The sequence below is a fragment of the Rhinopithecus roxellana genome, chromosome 6 (assembly GCF_007565055.1).
Source record: "Rhinopithecus roxellana isolate Shanxi Qingling chromosome 6, ASM756505v1, whole genome shotgun sequence".
NCBI classification, from domain to species: domain Eukaryota; kingdom Metazoa; phylum Chordata; class Mammalia; order Primates; family Cercopithecidae; genus Rhinopithecus; species Rhinopithecus roxellana.
The window spans coordinates 7,462,677-7,483,227 of record NC_044554.1 but is presented as its reverse complement, the minus strand read 5'-3'; the positions used below and the strand labels follow the sequence as shown (position 1 = coordinate 7,483,227).

The window sequence follows — 20,551 nt, the reverse complement described above, 5'->3', positions numbered from 1 at the left end:
AAACAAAGAACAAAGCAAAAGTAAAACAGTGCCCTCTTCTCACTAAATATTTTTGTTTTGAAATACATATTTTTCATAAAACTGTCTTATTTATGTTGATACATAATAAATTTATTATTTTTATTTTTAAATGAATATATATTTTAAATATTCTCAATCTTAATTTCCAATATGCTAAATATTGATAAAACTAACCTACAGAACAGAAGCTCTTTAGGGTCCTAAATTTTTAAGAGTTTAACGAACCATAAATAAATTAGCAAAATCCTGTAACAATGCCAGGATTCCTTTTATTAATAGTAAATAATAAACTATATTTAAATATAGCCAATTATCTATATGTATAAAATGCTAGGCAGTCTTCCTATTGCTGTAGTAGAAATAACATGGCATTGAACACATGGGTTTAAATACCAGTTTCACAACTTATTAGGTGTGTGGGCATCTGGTCCCTATTATTCTCACTACTACCATTACAACAAACTCAACATTATGCATATCAAAACTAAAATTGTTGCATTCTGCAAGCATTCTTGAACACTTAATTACGCAGAATTATAGAGAATAATTTATATGTAATTATATACACTTACTAATTCAATTATCTGGGAGTATATTTTAGCTAACTCACTATTCAGAGTTATACTTTCTATAGTAGTAGTTGCAGCATAACAGTATTCTTAAAGCAAGCAATTAATAAACTCCAACATAAAATTTTTCCTTGCCAAATTATATCTGTCTTGTTCTATGGAAACTCAACAAAATACTTACTTGTTCAAGGGCCTATGTTGATCCAAAGATTTCCTTTCAGGAAAATGTTGGTGCTGCCTAGGGATACTAGTGCCCTTCAATAAAAAAAAGAAGTGTTCAACTAAGAGAGCTGTCTAGACCACTCATCTTTGATAAAAGAAGATCAGCTTTATCATAACCTGTATGTCAGGCATCCAAAACCTAGGAAACTACTCTTCATTACTAACAAAATAATAACCTTTCAGTAGGTATGATCTCAATTCTTTTACTCATCTACATTTTACAAAATGGCTTGTTGAAGAAAGTTAGGTTCTAAGAAGGAAGCTCTAAAACAATAGTCTTCATTTTTTTCCCCTCTCATATTCCTAAAAGAATTTTCTAAAAATCCACAACATACATTTTCAGTTGACATGTAAAAATTTTCATCATGAATTTAAATGATTGCAAAGGCTATAATTTCCAGCATGTTACAAATACTGCCATTTTTATATAAAACTGTTATATCAGTCTTTTAAGGGTACCAAAGAAATCTAACTTCCACAGTAATGTGATATACACCAGCAACAATTTTATTTTTAAAAAAATTCAAGAGTTAGAAAATGTATATACACTTTTTTGCTTAAACTCATTTCTAGTTATCTCCCCACAGGATTTTACCCTAATTTAATCATTTTTATTTCTAAAAGTTTTTAACTGATCACTTCTCTTCAATAAAAATGTACCTTAAAATTGAACTTTTAAATTGTGTCTAATTTTCTAAAACTGTTATGTTCAAACTAAGAAATATATGGAAATGCATTTCTTAATGAGAAGGACTAGATTTTTTTCTTTTTTAAAATAGTGTATAGGCCTCTGAATGAATGTTACTCATTGCTAGTATAATGTTTCACATCAATTTTTTCTATTTTTTATCTTCTCTGTTTATGAAAGAACTGAAATTGTTCACTAAGTAGACGAGAAGGATGTTTTGTTATGGCAATGTTACTGAATCCAAAATCACATAGCTTATTAAAAATATTTGATGTTTGAAAACTATCAGCTGTTAACTCAATTACATCTTCCTTAAGTTTGTTGAAACAGAAGAATTAGAAACCATATGAATTGCAAGAGGATTTGTTACCTTGAGTTTAGATCATTCACTTTTTCAGTACCAATACCAATACCAATACTTCTAGCTAATCCTCTGCTTGATGCAAGGGAATTTTCCATCCTGGAGAAGTGTACCATGAGAAGATCTGGGATGGGTGAGAAGTCTGCCTTGCTTATTGTAACATGAGTCAAGCGCAATTCTGAAAGGGGAGTTAGGAAAGGAAAAGCTGTTTTTGCTTTCTCAGCGGGACCAATTTTAGGCCAGACATGGAAACTGAGGACTTCAATTCCGTTAAAATCAACTGTGTGTCCCTTGGCAAAAAATCATGTACAATTTTGAAGACCTCAAATCTAAGGGACACTATCCCTTCGCTACTCTAAGTGTTTTAAATCCCTTCTCTCTGTCTCTTTTTCTCACACACACATGAACAAGCCAAAGCCCATTCACAGAAAGCAATCATATGAGGCATATCTTTGCATTTATTATAAAATTATTGTTGGTGCCACAATAATCACAACACTGAATAAGCTCTAAATCCTTGCTACTCAAAGTATGTCCCTCAGGACAAGAGCATAAAGCATCATCTATAACGTTGTTAGAAATGTGGAACTTGGGGGCCCATTCCAAACATACTGAATCAGAATCTGATCTTAACAAAATCTCCAAGTGATCCCTATGCAGATAAAAGTTTGAGAAGCATGGACCTAAGCAGCAGAGAAATAATTTTTTAAAATGCAGTCTGTAAAAAACATACCTATCATAGAAATATTTCCTCCTTTTTGATAATAATAAAGTAACCCTCGTGTTTCCACTTTTGTCAATCTTACTAGCACCAGCCAGTGTATTTCCTAAGACCGTTAAGGCCTGAAGTAAAAAATACATTGGAAATGTATCTCTTCCTCATTATCCTGGATTTCTGGAGTGTTAGTCTAGCTGATTTGTCTGCCTACAGAGTTAGTCTAGCTGATTTGTCTGCCTACAGAGTTAGTCTAGCTGATTTGTCTGCCTACAGTCTTTCCCCTCTTCAATCCATCCTCTGCACAGCTACAAGAGTAAAATTCATATAAAAAATCTAATCATGGGACTCTCCTGTTTTAAAACCTTCAAGGTATCTCCAAATTAAAATACAAGCATATAAGGACAAGATTACCTGATCCCTATTAACCTCTCTAGCCTGATCTCCCAACCACCTCCCATTTTCTCCTATACTTATTCTTTAAGCTCCCTGTACACACCACGTGGTTTTATGCATTACCTTTCCATCATGTTGTCCCTTACCAGAATATTAATTCCCTATTTACTGCCTAGCTGATTCTTACCTATGCTTAAAGGCTCGATTCAGTAATCTTCTTTTCCAGAAAACTTTCATGTAAGATCCCTCACACACACACATCTACCCCTTCATGCACATACAATGAGCAAAGGTTATTTTCTTTGTACTGCCACAGCACTTATCATTTTGTATTTAAATAATATATTTATATCTCTGTCTCCCTATATAGACAATCACCTCTTCTAAGGACTAACAAAATTAACAGCACAAAGCAGGTGCTAAACATTAAAAGTCAAATAGAATAAAATAAAACTTGATTATCATAAGAATTATAATAGCTAGCTCTTATAATTAGCATATTCACTTCTCTATTCATATGCTTTTAGTGTTCTTCTGTCATCTGCTAGTTTTTACGTTTTACTTGTATTGTGGTTAAAAAAATAATCTATCTCAATTCCCTTTTTTGCAACTAGGCAGAGTATATATACATATATAGAGCACAGCTCTGTGACTTTGGTGAAATTACATAATGTGTCTTAGTCACAGTTCCTTTATTAATAAAACAGTAATTACAGGATCACATTCAGCAGGTAGGATTAAATTAGGATGCTGTTGTCCCAACTACTTGGGAGGCTGAGACACGAGAATCTCTTGAGCCCTGGAGACAGAGGTTGCAGTGAGTCAAGATTGCGCCACTGCACTTCAGCTTGGGCTACAGAGTGAGACTCCATCTCAAAAATAATAATAATAATAGGATTCATGTGAAATATTTTATATAAACTATAAACATTGGCCAGGCACAGTGACTCAGGTCTGTAATCCCAGCACTTTAGGAGGTCAAGGCAGGCAAATCAGTTGAGGCCAGCAGATCAAGAACAGCCTGGGCAACATGGTGAAACCCCACCTCTACTAAAAATACAAAAATTAGCCAGGTGTGGTGGCAGGCGCTGTAATCCCAGCTACTCGGCAGGCTGAGGCAGGAGAACCGCTTCAACCCAGGAGGTGGCGGTTGCAGTGAGCCAAGATCACGCCATAGCACTCCAACCTGAGTGACAGAGTGAGACTCTGTCTAAAAAAAAAAAAAAAAAAAAAAAAAAAACTATAAACATTATGTACATAATAAAAATTGCTCATTTTATTAAAATCACATCCATTATAACAAAAAGTAGAGTGGTAAAACTCTAAACAACAGGAAATACCTTAAGAAATAAGATAAACTTTAAATAAGAAGGTCTTAACCTTTCTGCTGCTGAACTTTTAAAATTTAATTCAGTATAAAATTAATATCCCGCAGTGGCCTTTGCACAATCCTATATCTCCTTAGTTTCCTGTACCTCATGAAAGATGTAGGAGAAATAAGTGATTATTTGAAACTGTTCAGGTTCGGAAACACGATCTGCTATCATGAATATTTCATTTCTTGAAAATATTTTCATGCTTATCCTTTTCAATAATGCCACATCATAATGCTTTATTTCATCTGCCTGTGACAGACATCATTACTAATCCTATACAGCTGCTTGTTTCACGCCACGCTAGAGCAGCTATTGAATTTCCTACAACATGGCAGCCAATCCTGACATTTATGTGAGGAATACCGTGATAAATATATAAAGGACTATAAATAAGGCAACAAGAATTAAAACGTCATAGGTTCTGAAGGTGGCATCTTGACTTAAGTGAAAGAAACTCAATAAATAACCAAAGTTGAAGGATGAAAAGGAGAAACAATTACCACTAGTTTATAAACTACAGTTTAATCAACTTACAGGGCCAATAAACCTAGCACTCCGATCTTGGCTTTTTCATGCCATTCCTCGCCAAAAAGAATCATGGCTTCTGGAGAAATGGCTAGCTTCAGGGCTAGATACAGAAGATACACAATTATCCTGGATCACCTTGCTAGGTCAAAAAGTAAGGAAATGCTCAAAAATGATATTTTAAACCTATCACAAAGACTTAGAATTATAAACCACCAGTAAAAAAATTTTTTTAATAAAAAGTAGACAGAAATGATGAAGAAGGGAAGACTGGCAGAGCAGGATGTTAAAGACTGACTAGTAAATGAAGAGGAAATATTGGCACTGGTACATCATCATTTTGCAACCATGACAATAAAGCCTGGTCCAGATAAGAATTATTAGTAGATGCTAAATCAAGAAGAGAAATTTCAATTAAGAGCAGGATATACGCAGGGTATCTGAATATCTCCCCATGGATCGCTCATTAATAGCAGGGGGATAAGTAGTAACTGAAAAATAGAGAAACTAGACAGTACCTTGACCAGATAAATACTGAGTGCTTCCAGATGCGATGCCTGGAAAAGAAAAATCATTTATATAATATCCTGGCTAGGAATGCAAAATTGGAACCTAACTCATGAGAAAACATCAAAACAGACCTCAAATGAGAAGCATTCTATTAAGAAGGAAGGAAGGAAGGAAGGAAGGAAGGAAGGAAGGAAGGGAGGGAGGGAGGGAGGGAGGGAGGAAGGGGCAAAGGCCCTGTATTCTTCAAATATATCAGTGTTATAAAAGATTAAAAAAAGCAAGCTGAAGAATTGTTACAGATTAAAGATTAGAAGAGATTAAAGAGACCTGACAAGCAAGTACAATACACGGCTCCATACTGGATCCTGTACTGGAGAGAAACAAAAAGCCAATGTTTATAAACTACATTGCTAGGTACACTGACAAAATTCAAATATGAATGGTAAGTTATGTAATAGCAATATATTAAAGTTAAATTTACTGACACTGGATATTATACTGTGATTATATAAATAAAATGCCTTAATCTTAGGAAATTGCATTGCAATATTTAGAGGTGAAAGAAGGCAATAATATCTGCAACTTTCGAAAGATTCTAAAAAAAGAAGAATATAAACATATATTCATTCTCTCTATACATATGCGTTCTCTCTATATATTATTTCATAAATATATTCATTCTCTCTGTATATATGTATACACACACGTATATATGTGGAGAGGAGAGACAGGGAGAGAGATCACATGATAAAACCAATGGAACAAAATGTTAGCATGTCAACACTTGGTTAAGTCCTAGCTTTAAAAGAATATGGGTATTCTTTGTACTATCTTTGCAACTTTGATGTAAGTTTAAAATTATTTCTAAATACAAAGGTTGAGGGGGAGAAAAGCAGGCAAAAGATAAGCACAAAATTCAGGTACTGTGAGAGAAAGGAATCGGAGAGAGGAGGAACGCACAGAAGAACGTGCTGACTGTGTTCTCGGTGACACTCGTGGCTGTTCCTCTTATTGTTATGCTTTGTAACTACCTACATGCTACATATATTCCTGTGTGGGTAAAATATTCCATTAGTAAATATTACATCAGAAAAGAATAAAAAAAACTCTGTAAATTGTTTTAATAATTTCTTTAAAACTACAGTAAGAATACGAAGAGCCCACACAATGCAAGCACAACAGGACATACACTAATAGGTATTTCTGGAGTAATAATCATTAATTTGTTTTTATTCCTACTGGGTTAAAAGCATAATACTATATTTAGGTCCAGTTATTTAGTTATCTTCATTCTTCCTCAATTTGGTAGTACTTCTTTCTCTCAGCAAAAAGGCTTTTTTTTTATTAACACAACATGTAGTACAGTTAACAAAAGTTAATACACATAATTATAGCTAATATTTATTGCTTACTAAATGCCAGGCACTATGCAAATAAGTACTTGACATATATTATATCTTTCAATTTTCAGTTACTCGAACGACATAGATCCTATTATTTCCCCCCTTTTCACATGGGGAAAAAACAAAAACAGAAAGGTTAAGTAACCTGTCCAAGGCCACACAGCTAATGTGAGTCCAAATTTGAACCTAGAGACTCTCATTCTAGACCTCATACTTGTAAACAACATGCTCCACTGCAACTGAACCTGAGATTCTGGTCTCAAATAGTTCTTATATTGAAAACCTAGGTAAAATGCCCATATAGTACTTTGAAACCAGTGGATAAGCAATAGATTATGGCTATTATTTCCATTCACTGAGCAACGAATGCTGTACATAAAATAAAGACTATCTTGGATTTGTATTCCCCTCTTCGTTTTTCCTTCTGACCACTCATGAAAAAAAGGAAAATGTGTTATTAAGTAATTAAGATGCTACCAGAGACAGAAGAACAGACAGAAAAACTTTTAAGATATTCTCAATCTATATACATTAGATAATCCACATTTTAAAAATACTGAATATGCTTATATGGAAAATGCTGGTTATATTGGATATAGGAAAAAAGAGTTTTCTAGCATAATAGAATTTTCAGGTGTATTAAGTGGATATGTCATTTTATGGCAGCCCAGCATCCAGCCCTTTCCTGACATCATCCCTGCTTCTTTTGGAGGAATTTTCTATACTATGCAGTCCTGGTGGAAGCATAAATCCAAATACATGTTCTCCATTATGGAAACCAAAGACATCTTTTAAAGGCTGCTTCCAGAAAACTCTCTGCTCACTCCAAAGGTATAGGGAAGTGAACATAGAATCCAAGTTCAGTCAATCAGACACATTCTCTCAAGACTTAGTGTATTAAGTAGAATCAATGCACATACCAAAGACGTGGTTAGAGTTTACGCCAGCAAGACAGCCTAACCTTTTTGTTGTTGTTGTTCCTGAAAGTTTTTGCTACCAAGACCTTCCAGATCTGCCTAATTCTTATCTGTTTCAAGCATAACTCTTTAGTCTCCCTTCAATCCTGTGAGCTTTTTCCCATCCCAGATACCAGATATGTCTAACAAACTCCTTTTTTGCTTTTAAGTCAATCTGTTTCCTTTACCGGCAACAAAAGTAACAACGACGACAAATCTGTAAAATAAAATATAAAAGCATAAGGGGATAAAATTATATAATCTTATTTAGCAGTTCTTTGGGTGACTTTTATTCTTTTCCAACGGTTTAATATACTGGAAAAAGTACTGGCCAAAGTATTTAAAGAGCTAAAATCTAGTCCAGGCTTTCCATCAGCTGGCTTCAACATCTGAAGTGTGAATTCATTCTGGTCCTCATTTTTTTTAAAGCTGTAAAGGAAGATGGTTTGAACTTCAAGTTTTGTTATATTCATAAAATATTATGTTTTATAGAAGGGATCAAAGATTTCAATGACAATACCAATAATACAGACCTTCTTTCAAGAAATTAGCACATGGATGACTGTTACAGTATTTCCTGTTCTTTTTAAATAGTTTTCATAGAAATAAGATGTTACAGTACTTTTTCACACGACAAACAGGAATCAAATACTTTCAGACCTATTCCCTAAAGGGATGACATTATGTATCTCAGAAGACTTAGCAGTAATAACAAAACTGGTTTGAAATATTACTATCAGTAAATAGCATTACATTTGTGAGATGCACAGGCAAAACAAGGCATCTTCTATAGGTTTTTACATTTTGTAATACCACAACACTCTCCTGAAATGTTATTCCCTTCATGTTTTCAAATGTTGTATAAATACCAGCCTTACATAAAAGTTTCAAGTTCAAAAGAATAAAAAAATTCCTTTAAAAGATAACTGATGATTAGACATGTTTTGCTACAGCTGTATAAAATTCATTGGTATAATTACTAAGGAATATATTCATAATAGTATTAGGATTTCAGTTTTCATGAAAGGGCTAAAATTACTTGTGTCAAAGTCAGGCAAAATTTTGCAAACTGGCATTAATCATGAATTGGTGAGAGTCTAAAAAGCCAGTAGGAAATCATAGAATAAGGTCAGAAGGAGTTTTAATGTTGAAACCAATACATCAATAGAAAAGTATTGCTACCAATTCTTTAAAAATTAAAAAATGAAGTCATTTTCAAAAGCCAATCAAGATTAACAATCATTAAATCACATCTCCAAGAATAATAATTATTTACTTTTAACACTTATCAAGCATTAACTGTATTTAAAAGGTGATGAGACTTTGTTCTTCTCATAAAAGTTTTATCTCCCTAGACCTAGGCTTAGATATATTATTTGTTACCACCTCTCACAGCAATTCAAAACACAGGGCATCTATCATGGTAGTCATGCTAAATTCTGGATGGTAAAGAGGAAGATGAATTAGTCCTTGGTCTTAAGCACTCACCACCATGGAATCAACTCAATATAATGTGATACATGCTAGAAAACAATGGTATGTAGTATAATCTGTTAAGGAAGTAATTAATTCTGTTTAGGGACAGAGGAAAAGCTATAAAGAAAAGATGACATATTAAAATTTTATAAAAGTATCAAAAACTCTTTTCCAGACAAAGGACTTCACTGTCGGTCAGATCTGAGTTTAAACCCAACTCTAACTCGTGGTGGTCATGTGAAACTGAGCCAGTTGTTTGGAAACCTAGAATCTAGGCCTAGTTCTGCTGCTCCTCAGCCATGCCCTTAGGCAACATTTAACATCTCTCAGCCTCAATTTCCTAATCAATGAAGAGAGTCAGTGAGTCATTCTCTATGATCCTTAATTTCCCTTCCAGTAATAACATGACTCTATACCTTATAGTAAATTAGAGAAATTCCTATTGATATTGAATGTGTTCATTTAGCAAATACCTCTAGAACACCCAACTAGGTACTACTGGGCTAAGCAAGTGGAATAGATCATTGAACAAAATAAGCAAAAATCTTCGTTCTCAGGGAGATTACACAGAAAGCATCTATGAAAAAACTTTTAAAATTATTTATTGCACCCTTGTTCAAACAAAATTTCCCTGTACAGTTGATCTATATGTTAAAAATAGTTAACACTGGAAAATTTCCAAATAACCACAAATATTAACACAGAGAAAGCAATCTAGATAGCGATGAAGTATAGTTAGTAACACTACCATCAAAATCACGTTTCTCTAAATTCACACTGAGTCAGTGAGCCTTAGCAGCTTGACAAAAAGGCAGCATGTTAATGAGATTTCCCTAAACCAATTTAGTATATAGCCATATTTTTTCCTCATTTAAATTATTCCATAGTTTCTTAAGAACTATGATACAACCAGGTAAGTTTTATTTAAAGATAAATAAAATCTGTATATGGTGAGAAAATATTAACACAAAAACCTACAATCTCACTTCTTTTTCAGACATTCCACTTCCATACCTGGTGTTTTTCAGACTCATTTTAGGCTATTTTATTATACAAGATTTTTATTTGAGTTATATATTATCATTGTTTGAAAACTGATTTATTATTCCATGGGCAATTGAAGGACATCCACTCCTAGGCATCTCCAAAACAGAAACACAGTCAGAGTATGCCAGGTGATGGAGGGGCTACAGAAAGGATACATGATGAGGTAAGGAAGAACAGAATATAGCCACCCTCAAAATACACAGCAACTTGAGGAGAGTCACGGCAAGTCTTACCATCTTCCATGCTTGGACTCTTGTTTACTAATTTACTAATTTCTCTGTAGGACTTTTCCCGTTCTCTTATGGTGATGTCTTCCTCATGGCTGCTACAGTATCCTAGATTCTGCAGCCTGCCTTCTCTGAAAACTTTTGAATCTTTCTATTAATTGCATCCCTTTCTTAGAAAAGAAGATCTTACTAGGGTTGTGGTGACTTTCCAGTATGCAGTATAAAGTCCTCATGTTCAGCCCCCTTAATGGCTGTGTGCTTTTGACTGCCTTTGGATAATGGGGTCAGAAGATTTTAAAAAAACAAAATCTTGTTAGCATATGCCTAAGGCACCCATCAAAAGAGGACTATAGCATAGGAGGTAACATGAAGTTTCTAAGAAAGACATGCAAGTACCTTCTGTGGACCCTTCAGCATGTAATGATACAGTATCACCATAGAGACTGTATGTACAGAGACTGAACTTAAAAGTCACTCCCATAAAGTTGGGCCATTTCTTTGACTGTCAGGCACTTTCGGTGGAATGTTCAGTATATAACAGTGATACAGCATCACCATAGAGACTGTATGTACAGAGACTGAACTTAAAAGTCACCCCCACAATGTTAAGGCATTTCATTAAAGGCACAGAAGTAAACACTGGCAAATATATATAGCCTATACTAAAAATTTAAAATTCTAAAAGGTGTGAAGAGGTGGGTGTAGTCATATGTTTATGTAATTTAAATAGGCTCAGCTTAGGAAACTAATCTTTGAAGCAAAACAAAACAAACGTACAAATAAAATATTGTGAAAACACTGTTTTTAAAGCTGAGCTGGTCAGCATCAAACATGCACTTCAAAGTAGCGTGTCTTAAGTTTCATAATTGGTATTCTTCAAACTGTGAAACTCAAGAATATATTGACAAATGGCCAAAATTTTGGGTAAGAGAACAATCACCTTGAGAAACATTTTCCAAAGTTTCAGTATTCCAATTTTACCAAGGAGAAACAGCCAGCATTATACAATTGCCAGTCTGAGGTTCTGTGCCAACATCATGCATAAAAATTGCAAGTAATGACCAAACAAAATATACAATACAAAGGACAAATGCTTGAGGAAATGGATACCCCATTTTATATGATGTGATTATTATACATTGCATAACCGTATCAAAACATTTCATGTATCCCATAGATATATATACTTACTGTGTATCCACAAAAATTAAAACAAAAACTCTGAAAAAAAAATACAAAACATAACAAAGAAAACTTTGGAATAATACTTCCTTTATGCTAAGTATTTCTACAAAACGCTGGAGCCACATGAAAGAAAAGAATACGTATCTCTTGTTCTCTTTCCTTCTGTCAGTGGGCACGAGATAAATATTCCTTCACCCTCCACCTGCCACCCACCAGATGCCACTGACTGCTATCACACAACCACAAAATGAGCCACCTTACAAGGAAGCAGATACCAAGGAAGGCAGAGAAGAGAGATGGAGTTGACTGCCTATAAGTATTCAAATGATCACTGACTTTGTCACTTCTTCTGATGAGTTCTGTTGTTTGTTTTTTTTTTTTTTAACATAAGCGAATTCTGTTTCATAAAAAAAAGGAAATGATGAGAGTAGTACAAGATGTCAGACAAGAAAGGGAGTTTAATCTCTTTCCCTCCTACTCTACCCAAAAGGCCATGAACATAATGTATGAGCAAGGATGATAAGAAGCACTAGTTTTGCAATAGAAAAACAAAACAGGGACAGAATATTATGAGCAGTCATAATTCCTAATCAGTTTCATTTTTCTATTTCAAGTGCTGTAGATCACTGCTCATGTTCTTGCAAATACCCATAAAGTCTACAAACCGAAGATGAACAATTAGGGTAAAAGTGAAAATAAAACATTGATTTAATCTGTTTTGTTACCCACTGGAGGAAGGAATCTATAAAATTATCTAAAGTTGTAATTGTGGAAGATTAAGAGACTTGCCCCTACAAAATTATCCAGTGTTTTCATTATTGAGGATTAAGAAACTTTCCCCAAAACACTTTAAAGTAGCGTTAAGTGGTGAAAAAAAAAATGTGGAGAGAAAGAGATCACATGCCTCCCACAGGGTAGTTGTTAAATGAAATATTTCTTAAATTTAACTGAAAATATATAAAAGGAAAGAAGAAATAAATTTTCTATGAAAAGGAAAAATAATTCGAGATGATCAAAAAAGTTAACATACTGGAAGACAGTGCGGCACTGAGGAATGAAGGCTGGTATCATCTACTGGGCAGAATTGTTTTGAAAACTGGATGAGATGTTTGCAAATGTACTCAGCAAATGTCATGCAGTAAATACATTGAAATTGAGAAAAATCACTGACTAAAACAGAGAAACCTATTTTTCAGTGCTACTAAGTGAAGTGAAGTAGAAAAGAGGCCATGCAGTTAGGATCCTCTTTCTAGGTCCTTTCATGATCCAGGAGCTGCTACTTGTAAAGCTGCCCTGTGGCAGATATTTCAATTTGTTTGTTTTCTTGACAGCCTCACTTATAAGCTTTGCTAATGCTTATAAGTTCTCACAGGAGAAAAATTGGTTAGTGAGGATTATGAACTAAAGGAAAATGGCTTCGAGGATGGGTTGGTAAGAGTAGGATAAATTCTAATATTATACAAAAATAGTAAGATTATACTCTACATATTTTATACTAAATTAATTTCTCCTGTGCTGAGTACAGTAACTCATAAATCCCACTCACTCTGTCCCCAAGCGTGAATGAAGAACACGAGAAAATACATCAGGGATTTAAATGAATGCATTTTTAAGTTAAGGAACTCATATTTGACAAGAATGGCTTATGTTTTAGGAAATACTATTTTGAATCAAATTAAAGTTGAAGTGGGTTTTTCCCCCTGCTTTTTTAATCATGGAGGAAAAAGTAAAAGGCAAACATCGATTTCTGATAGTAGGCTTGCTCTGACCCTTCCCATTTTAGTCTGCAGCAAAGATCTCATTCAGTTCCTGAAAAAAGTCAAGCCCTCATCATGGTTACTTCAGATTATATAATGGGAGCTGCTCTGAACTATCCAAGCATAAAGCAGGTCTCCAAAAATTGCTCATATGCTAAAGCTTGATATTGTCATAAGTGTCTATAAATGCATACTGAATAATGTAAATTGGTAACCTGTTGACAATGCATTTGCATAAATCAAGTCAATATTCATGTAATAAATTCACCATTGAGCCTTTTGTCTTTGCTTGTACTGATCATTCTGTAGCTAGTAAAGTCCTAGACTAGGCTGGTAACTTTAGGTAAATGAAATGGAAAGACTAGCATCCTAGAAGAACAACTAATAAAAACCTAAAAGAACTTAGTGATAAGAAGCTAGTTCCCAAGAGGAAAAAACCCCAAAATTAGAAAAAAAAAAAAAATGACAAGACTCAACAATTCCACAAAGCGAGCTTTTCAAAGTCCATTCTTTCTCCCACATTATTACTGTCCTTATGTCTAACAAGTACTCTGATGAACAACATATCATAAAGCTCCTTGCATTTTTCACAGTATAAAGGGGGAAAAGCCAAATAGTTCTTACCAAGTTAAAACCAAAAGACAGTCAGATCCTGAGAGTCAAACAAGTAAAGACGTAAGTAAAATGTCTTTCGCCATAAATCAAAAGCTAATGGGACCTGATCAAGTGAGTCTGACCCTTTAACAGTATTCTCTTCTTGCTTGGCAACCCAAGTGAGAGAACAAAGTTTCAGGGTTATCTAAGCCTGTGCGAAGACTGGATGGTGTATTCGATGTTAGTGATAGCTATCACATTGCTGAGGAAAAGTTACATTAAATCAGGGAAAACTATAGTCACTAAGTCTAGACTTTTGTTTTCAGAGACAAGAAAATGTGAAATTTAACCATCAAATATGGTATCATGATCTATCAAGAAGACTTGAATATTTCTGGTAAATGTTCACAGTTCCTACCAGAAGTTTAGCTCCTTCATAGTGGGGGGTCTTATACTTTAGTGCTGTTTCCCACTATTGAGGAGATGCTCAGTAAGACTCTTCACTGATGATTAACTCAGCAGAACTCTCAGGATGTAAACTATAGACTAAAAGTACTCACACACTGATGCCATATTTGGCAAACATTAAAAGGAACAGGCTTGTTGAGTGTTGCTACAAAGAGTAGAGGCAGATCAAAAGACAAAAACTACCAGGAAACAGATGAAAACCCATCAAAAGTAATAATAACAGTAGTCTTGTGAGACAGTAAAATATCTGCCACCAAAAAAAGTGGTTTTTGATCCAATCCATTTGCTTAAATTATGATTTCCAGCTCTGGTACTCAACTGGCTCATTCATAAAATCTGAGTAAAGCCTGGAAATGTGCATTTTTAGCAAACACAGCTCTCATGTAGGTAGAAAACAACATGTAATCCTGGCTAAACAACCGTACCTCAGCAAACCTGTGAACAGATTTCCTGCATTTGGTAAAAGTGACTTTTTTTTTTGAGATGGAGTCTTGCTCTTTCACCCAGAATAGAGTGCAGTGGTGCCATCTCGGTTCACCGCAACCTCTACTTCCCAGTCAAGCAATTCTCCCGCCTCAGCCTCCCGAGTAGCTAGGATTACAGGCGTGCATCACCATGCCTGACTAATTTTCATATTTTTAGTAGAGAAGGGTTTCACCATGTTGGCCAGGCTGGTCTTGAACTCTTGACCCCAAGTGATTCATCCGCCTTGGCCTCCCAAAGTGCTGGGCTTACAGGCATAAGCCACCATGCCAGGCCAAAAGTAACATTTTTGAACTGAGGTTCATGTGAAATTTAAGAGTCTTTGTCTCTGTGAGATTATGTAGTTGAGTAAAATAAAGCAACAACCAGAACAACAACAATAACAATAGTAATACAGGAAACCTAAAAACATATATTACTTGAGACATGCTATAGTAGCATTTTTAAAGAACTCAGGCTCTGGATTTAAAATGACCTGGATTCAAATCCTACACGATTTACTAGCTCTGTGACCTTGAACAAATTACTTATCTTCTCTCAGTCTCAATTTCTTACAACAGTTAGCTAACAGAGAAATTATGTAGAATAACTAACATTGTGTTACATAACACACAGTCAAAACTGTAAACAATGAAGAGTAATGGTACAAATATCTAAACAAATCTGACAAGTTTTTAGGTAAAAAAATAAATTCTGAAAGTAAAAAAGCCTCATAATCTCATTAATTTAAAATATATGTGGGGCCAATAAACACATAAAAAGATGTTCCACATCATTAGTTATCAGGGAAATGCAAATCAAAACCATGAGATATTACCTCACATCTATTAGGATGGCTACAATCAAAGAAATAGATAATAACAGTGTTGATGAAGGTGTAGAGAAACTGAACGCCATACACTGCTGGTGAGAATGTGAAATGGAGCAGCTGCTTCAGAAAACAATTTGGCATTTCCTCAAATGCTTAAACACAGACTTACCATATAATCCACCAGTTCTACTCCTAGCTATATATGCATGAGAATTAAAAACAGTTATTCAAAAATTTGTATACAAATGTTCATAAAAGCATTATTCATAATAGGCAAAGGTGGAAACAATCTAAATGTTCATCAACTGATGACCAGACACATAAAATGTGGTCCATCCATACAGTGAATATTATTAAGACATAAAAGGGAATAAAAAGTAGTGATACATAGAACATGATGAACCTTGAAGACATCATGCTAAGTGAAAGAAGTCAGTCACAAAGAACCACATATTGTGTAATTCAATTTATATGAAATGTTCAGAATAGGAAAATCTATAGAGACAGAAAGCACATTAGTGGTTGCTAGGGACAAAGTGAATGGAGATGGTATGGTGATGACAGCTAAGGGATGTGGGGTTTCCTTTGAGGGTAACACAAATGTTCTAAAATTATTCTGATGAATGTACAACTCTGTGAATATACTAAAAGTCACTGAATTGTATACTTCAAATGGGTGAATCATAAGGTATATGAATTAAATTTCAGTAAAGGTGTTTTTAAAATAAATACATGTAATATATACTTGCATAATAAAAAATACAGTATATATAGTTATTTTCTTCTAATATTGGATTTTCCCCCAGAAGTAGCTCCTTATCACCAAGTTCTATAGATTTTTCTTAGTCATTCTTCTAAAATGTCATTCTTTTATTTCCATTTCATATACAAATATATATGTGTATGTGTGTATGTGTTCATACATATATAAAGAAGGAAAACATCCCTCTATAATACAGCTCTATAGTATAGTATCCATCTGTAGTACAGCTCTATAGTATAGTATCCCTCCATAGTACAGCCTTAGAGTATAGTATCCCTCTGTAGTACAGCTCTATAGTATAGCATCCCTGTATAGTACAGCTCTATAGTATAGTATCCCTGTATAGTACAGCTCTATAGTATAATATCCCTCTATAGTACAGCTCTATAGTATAGTATCCCTATAGTACAGCTCTATAGTATAGTATCCCTCTATAGTACAGCTCTATAGTATAGTATCCCTCTATAGTACAGCTCTCTAGTATAGCATCCCTCTGTAGTACAGCTTTATAGTATAATATCCCCCTATAATACAGCTCTATAGTATAATATCCCTCTATAGTACAGCTCTATAATATAGTATCCCTGTATAGTACAGCTCTATAGTATAGATCCCTCTGCAGTACAGTTCTATAGTATAATATCCCTCTGTAGTACAGCTCCATAGTATAGAATCCCTCTGTAGTACAGCTCTATAGTATTGTATCCCTCCATAGTACAGCTCTATAGTATAGTATCCCTCTATAGTACAGCTCTATAGTATTGTATCCCTCTATAGTACAGCTCTATAGTACAGTAACCCCTCTATAGTACAGCTCTACAGTATAGTATCCCTCTATAGTACAGTTCCATAGTATAATATACCTCTATAGTACAGCTCTATAGCATAATATCCCTCTATAGTACAGCTCTATAGTATAGTATCCCTCTATAGTACAGCTCTATAGTACAGTAACCCCTCTATAGTACAGCTCTACAGTATAGTATCCCTCTATAGTACAGCTCTATGATACTCTTCATGCCCATCACCTTTTCCTTTGGTAAACTGCTTTTCCCTCCATTCTATGTCATTCTAGTAGGGCTGTCAGTCACAGGAAATCCCCAAATCCCACTCCTGCCACCGAAACTGCACAGGAATTTCTGCCAATGAACTGTCTCAGCTGTTTATATTTCCATGCTTCCAGGGGCCTATTTACTCAGTTTGGCTTTTGATTCTGTGATATAACCACATTTTATCCAATAAATCCCCTTCTTACTTTGCTTAGATAATCTCTGAGTTTAGTTTGCTCGCAATTACAAAACTCAATTTGACATACACTCTAAACTGTTGTAATCTCTTCACCCGAAGTAATTCTATAAACAATTTGCTGTTAATCCTACCACAGTATTTTCTATGCATGTACAACTACACATCCACATATATATCTTATAATACTATACATAGCATTAATGTACCATAATTGATTTTAGCATTCTTCCATTAATAATTCTAACTTAACTAAGTTTTACTTATTCATTTTTCTTTTAAAATCAAGGGGAATACAGAGAATCCATTTAAAAAATCATGTTAAAATCCAAGAAATATTTACGGAACAGACTTGGTAGTTGAAGGCCTTTTTTTTTTTTCACACAACTTTAGATAATATTTTTTTAAAGCTGAAATATAATATATAATCAATTTTTGTTTACAATGTAGTTTGGCAAGTAATATAGAAAAATTATAAAACAATTATATGTCAGGATATAAGCAAAATTGCATGACAATCATACCAGCTGAAGCCATGAAAATTCAATTCAATTTTATTAAATGTCAGCTGTATAATGTTTTCTGATATGTGGATTGTATTGGCATTCAAAAGACCCTCCAAAAAGTTTATAGCTTAGCGTACTTATAATCCAGTTAGTCAATATTTTATAATTGTCACAAATAGAAAAATTGATAAAACTTCTGGCAAATTTAAATATATTTAAGATTAAAATGTTCATGACTTTTATAATAATACTTCATATTTATTAGTACTTACTAAATCTTATTATCTAAATTATTTTTCAAAGCAATTCTATGAAGTAGGTATTGTTATAATCACCCAAGGGCACCGTTGTAGCTGTAACCGGCAAATCAGAGAACTGAAGTCAGGTCTTTCTATCTCTAAAATCCCTTTCTTAATCAATACCTGTTATATCAAAATTATTTTAACAACTAAACAGTTGAACTGAAGAGTTTTTATAATATCCAATTGCATTCTCACATCAATATTAACAAAAAAGCTGTTAGCAACAAATCTATTTTCTGAATCAGCTCAAAGACTTATTAAACTTGAGATCTTCTTGTTACATGAGAAGTTGCAGTATCAATTTCTTCAGCACTATCATGAAGGTGAATTCAGATTAATTCAAGCTACCTAGTTGACGTGCAGTCTTTACAAACATAAAAACAGGTTAGTATACTCTCTCAATGGTGTAGTTATTCTGCATGAGAAACAGGTATATAATTCTATAAGAATACAAGATAATTTAAAACATATAATTACACAGTAGACCTTCCCATGTTTATACATATTTAATAATAATATTTATTAAAAGACTAATGACACCATTTTGAAATATATTTACTGAAAGGCTAATCCAGCAGTAGAATACAATCTGTTTATTAATTGAAGAACACAATACATGACATTTGTACACTGTAAGAGAAGACCAAAATTGCCAATAAAATATCATTCAAAACTTCAAGTAACCCTTACGGTAAAAAAAAAGTCCTATTAAAGATAAGAAATACCATGTACAGTATCACTTCCTCACTTCTACAACATAATTCAAACTTAAACTGATACGTAAATGAAAATTTATATTCCAGTCAAAGAATGCACCCAATGAGAGTGCATAAATTATATATGTATTATGCAGGATAATAGTTGTTATAAATATCTAAATAAAAGACATTTTAAAAACTGCAAAATATGTCAAGATGTTTACATGGTGAAATGAAATTTCATAATATGACACCTTAAAACAATCTCACGTTAGATTGCTGCACCTCAGAAAAGCACTATTGATATTTCACTGAGCCAAAAAATAATAATTCCCTTATCAAGTGAATATGGCAGGAAAGGAACCACGCTGAAAGTCAAATAGAAATACCAGTCATTTTCTCAAATAATAATATATTATTAATAATAATACATATCTGAAGGCTTATAGTTTCAAGATCAGAAAATTCCAGAAATATAAAATGGCACATATTATCAAACTCTAAATAACAAAATTGTCTAACATGTAACTGCCTACTATTTGCTCATCAAGTAAATAAGAACTCATTTTGAGATTAAGAAAACTAGCAAGTCAGTTCAAGTCTGGAATTTTTAGATGAAATAACATTCATGAACAACTTTATTTTCTAACATTAATAACAGATTTCATACATCCACATAAGTTTAGGTAAAAACAAAATCCATGCATACATTGCAAGTGGCAACTGTTCTCTACAGCTGATTTAGTATTATGAATTATCTAAATAAAAATCAAAAGTAAGTTACTAGAAAAGAGTAAAACAGCTCCATTGAAACTCCTCTGTGCATATTCTGCAACATTAATTACCATAAAATGATTAAATCACTGCTAATTTATTTGTCAGGAAAAAAATAATACTTTATTATAACACCCAAAAAATTTGAAAGCACTTCACAGTATTATGTCTTTTTGTTAACACCATTCAATGATATGTTTATTAGTTGTCATATGAAGGCCCTGCCATGAGAGTTTTTAAACATTTATTAAGAAATACCCTCTACATTCAAAGTTAGATGATATTTAATATCTTTAGGGAATCTGAAATAGATTATATATTCATTGACTCCTACAACATGCTCGAGCCATATAATGATTTTTTGTCAAAGTATGAGCAAGCTAATCATGTGGTCCTCCTCACACAGACTGATAACAACACTCAGAATGCAATAGAAGCAAAACGATTCACCTAAACGGATGTGAAAGGACTAG

The 20,551-nt window shown here is 33.7% G+C and overlaps 1 protein-coding gene across 13 annotated transcripts in view; it reads right to left on the bottom strand.

The window, feature by feature from the left end:
• IMMP2L (inner mitochondrial membrane peptidase subunit 2) overlaps positions 1-20,551 on the bottom strand; it is a 913,124-nt gene that overhangs the window by 715,566 nt on the left and 177,007 nt on the right. Inside the window, exon 5 of one of the 13 annotated variants that reach the window (XM_030932904.1) lies at positions 772-845. The exons of the other annotated variants lie outside the window; for them this stretch is intronic. Coding sequence (XP_030788764.1) covers positions 776-845 — 70 coding nt within the window. The 3' untranslated portion in view covers positions 772-775. The remainder of the gene's footprint in view (positions 1-771; positions 846-20,551) is intronic. 13 annotated transcript variants of the gene reach the window in all.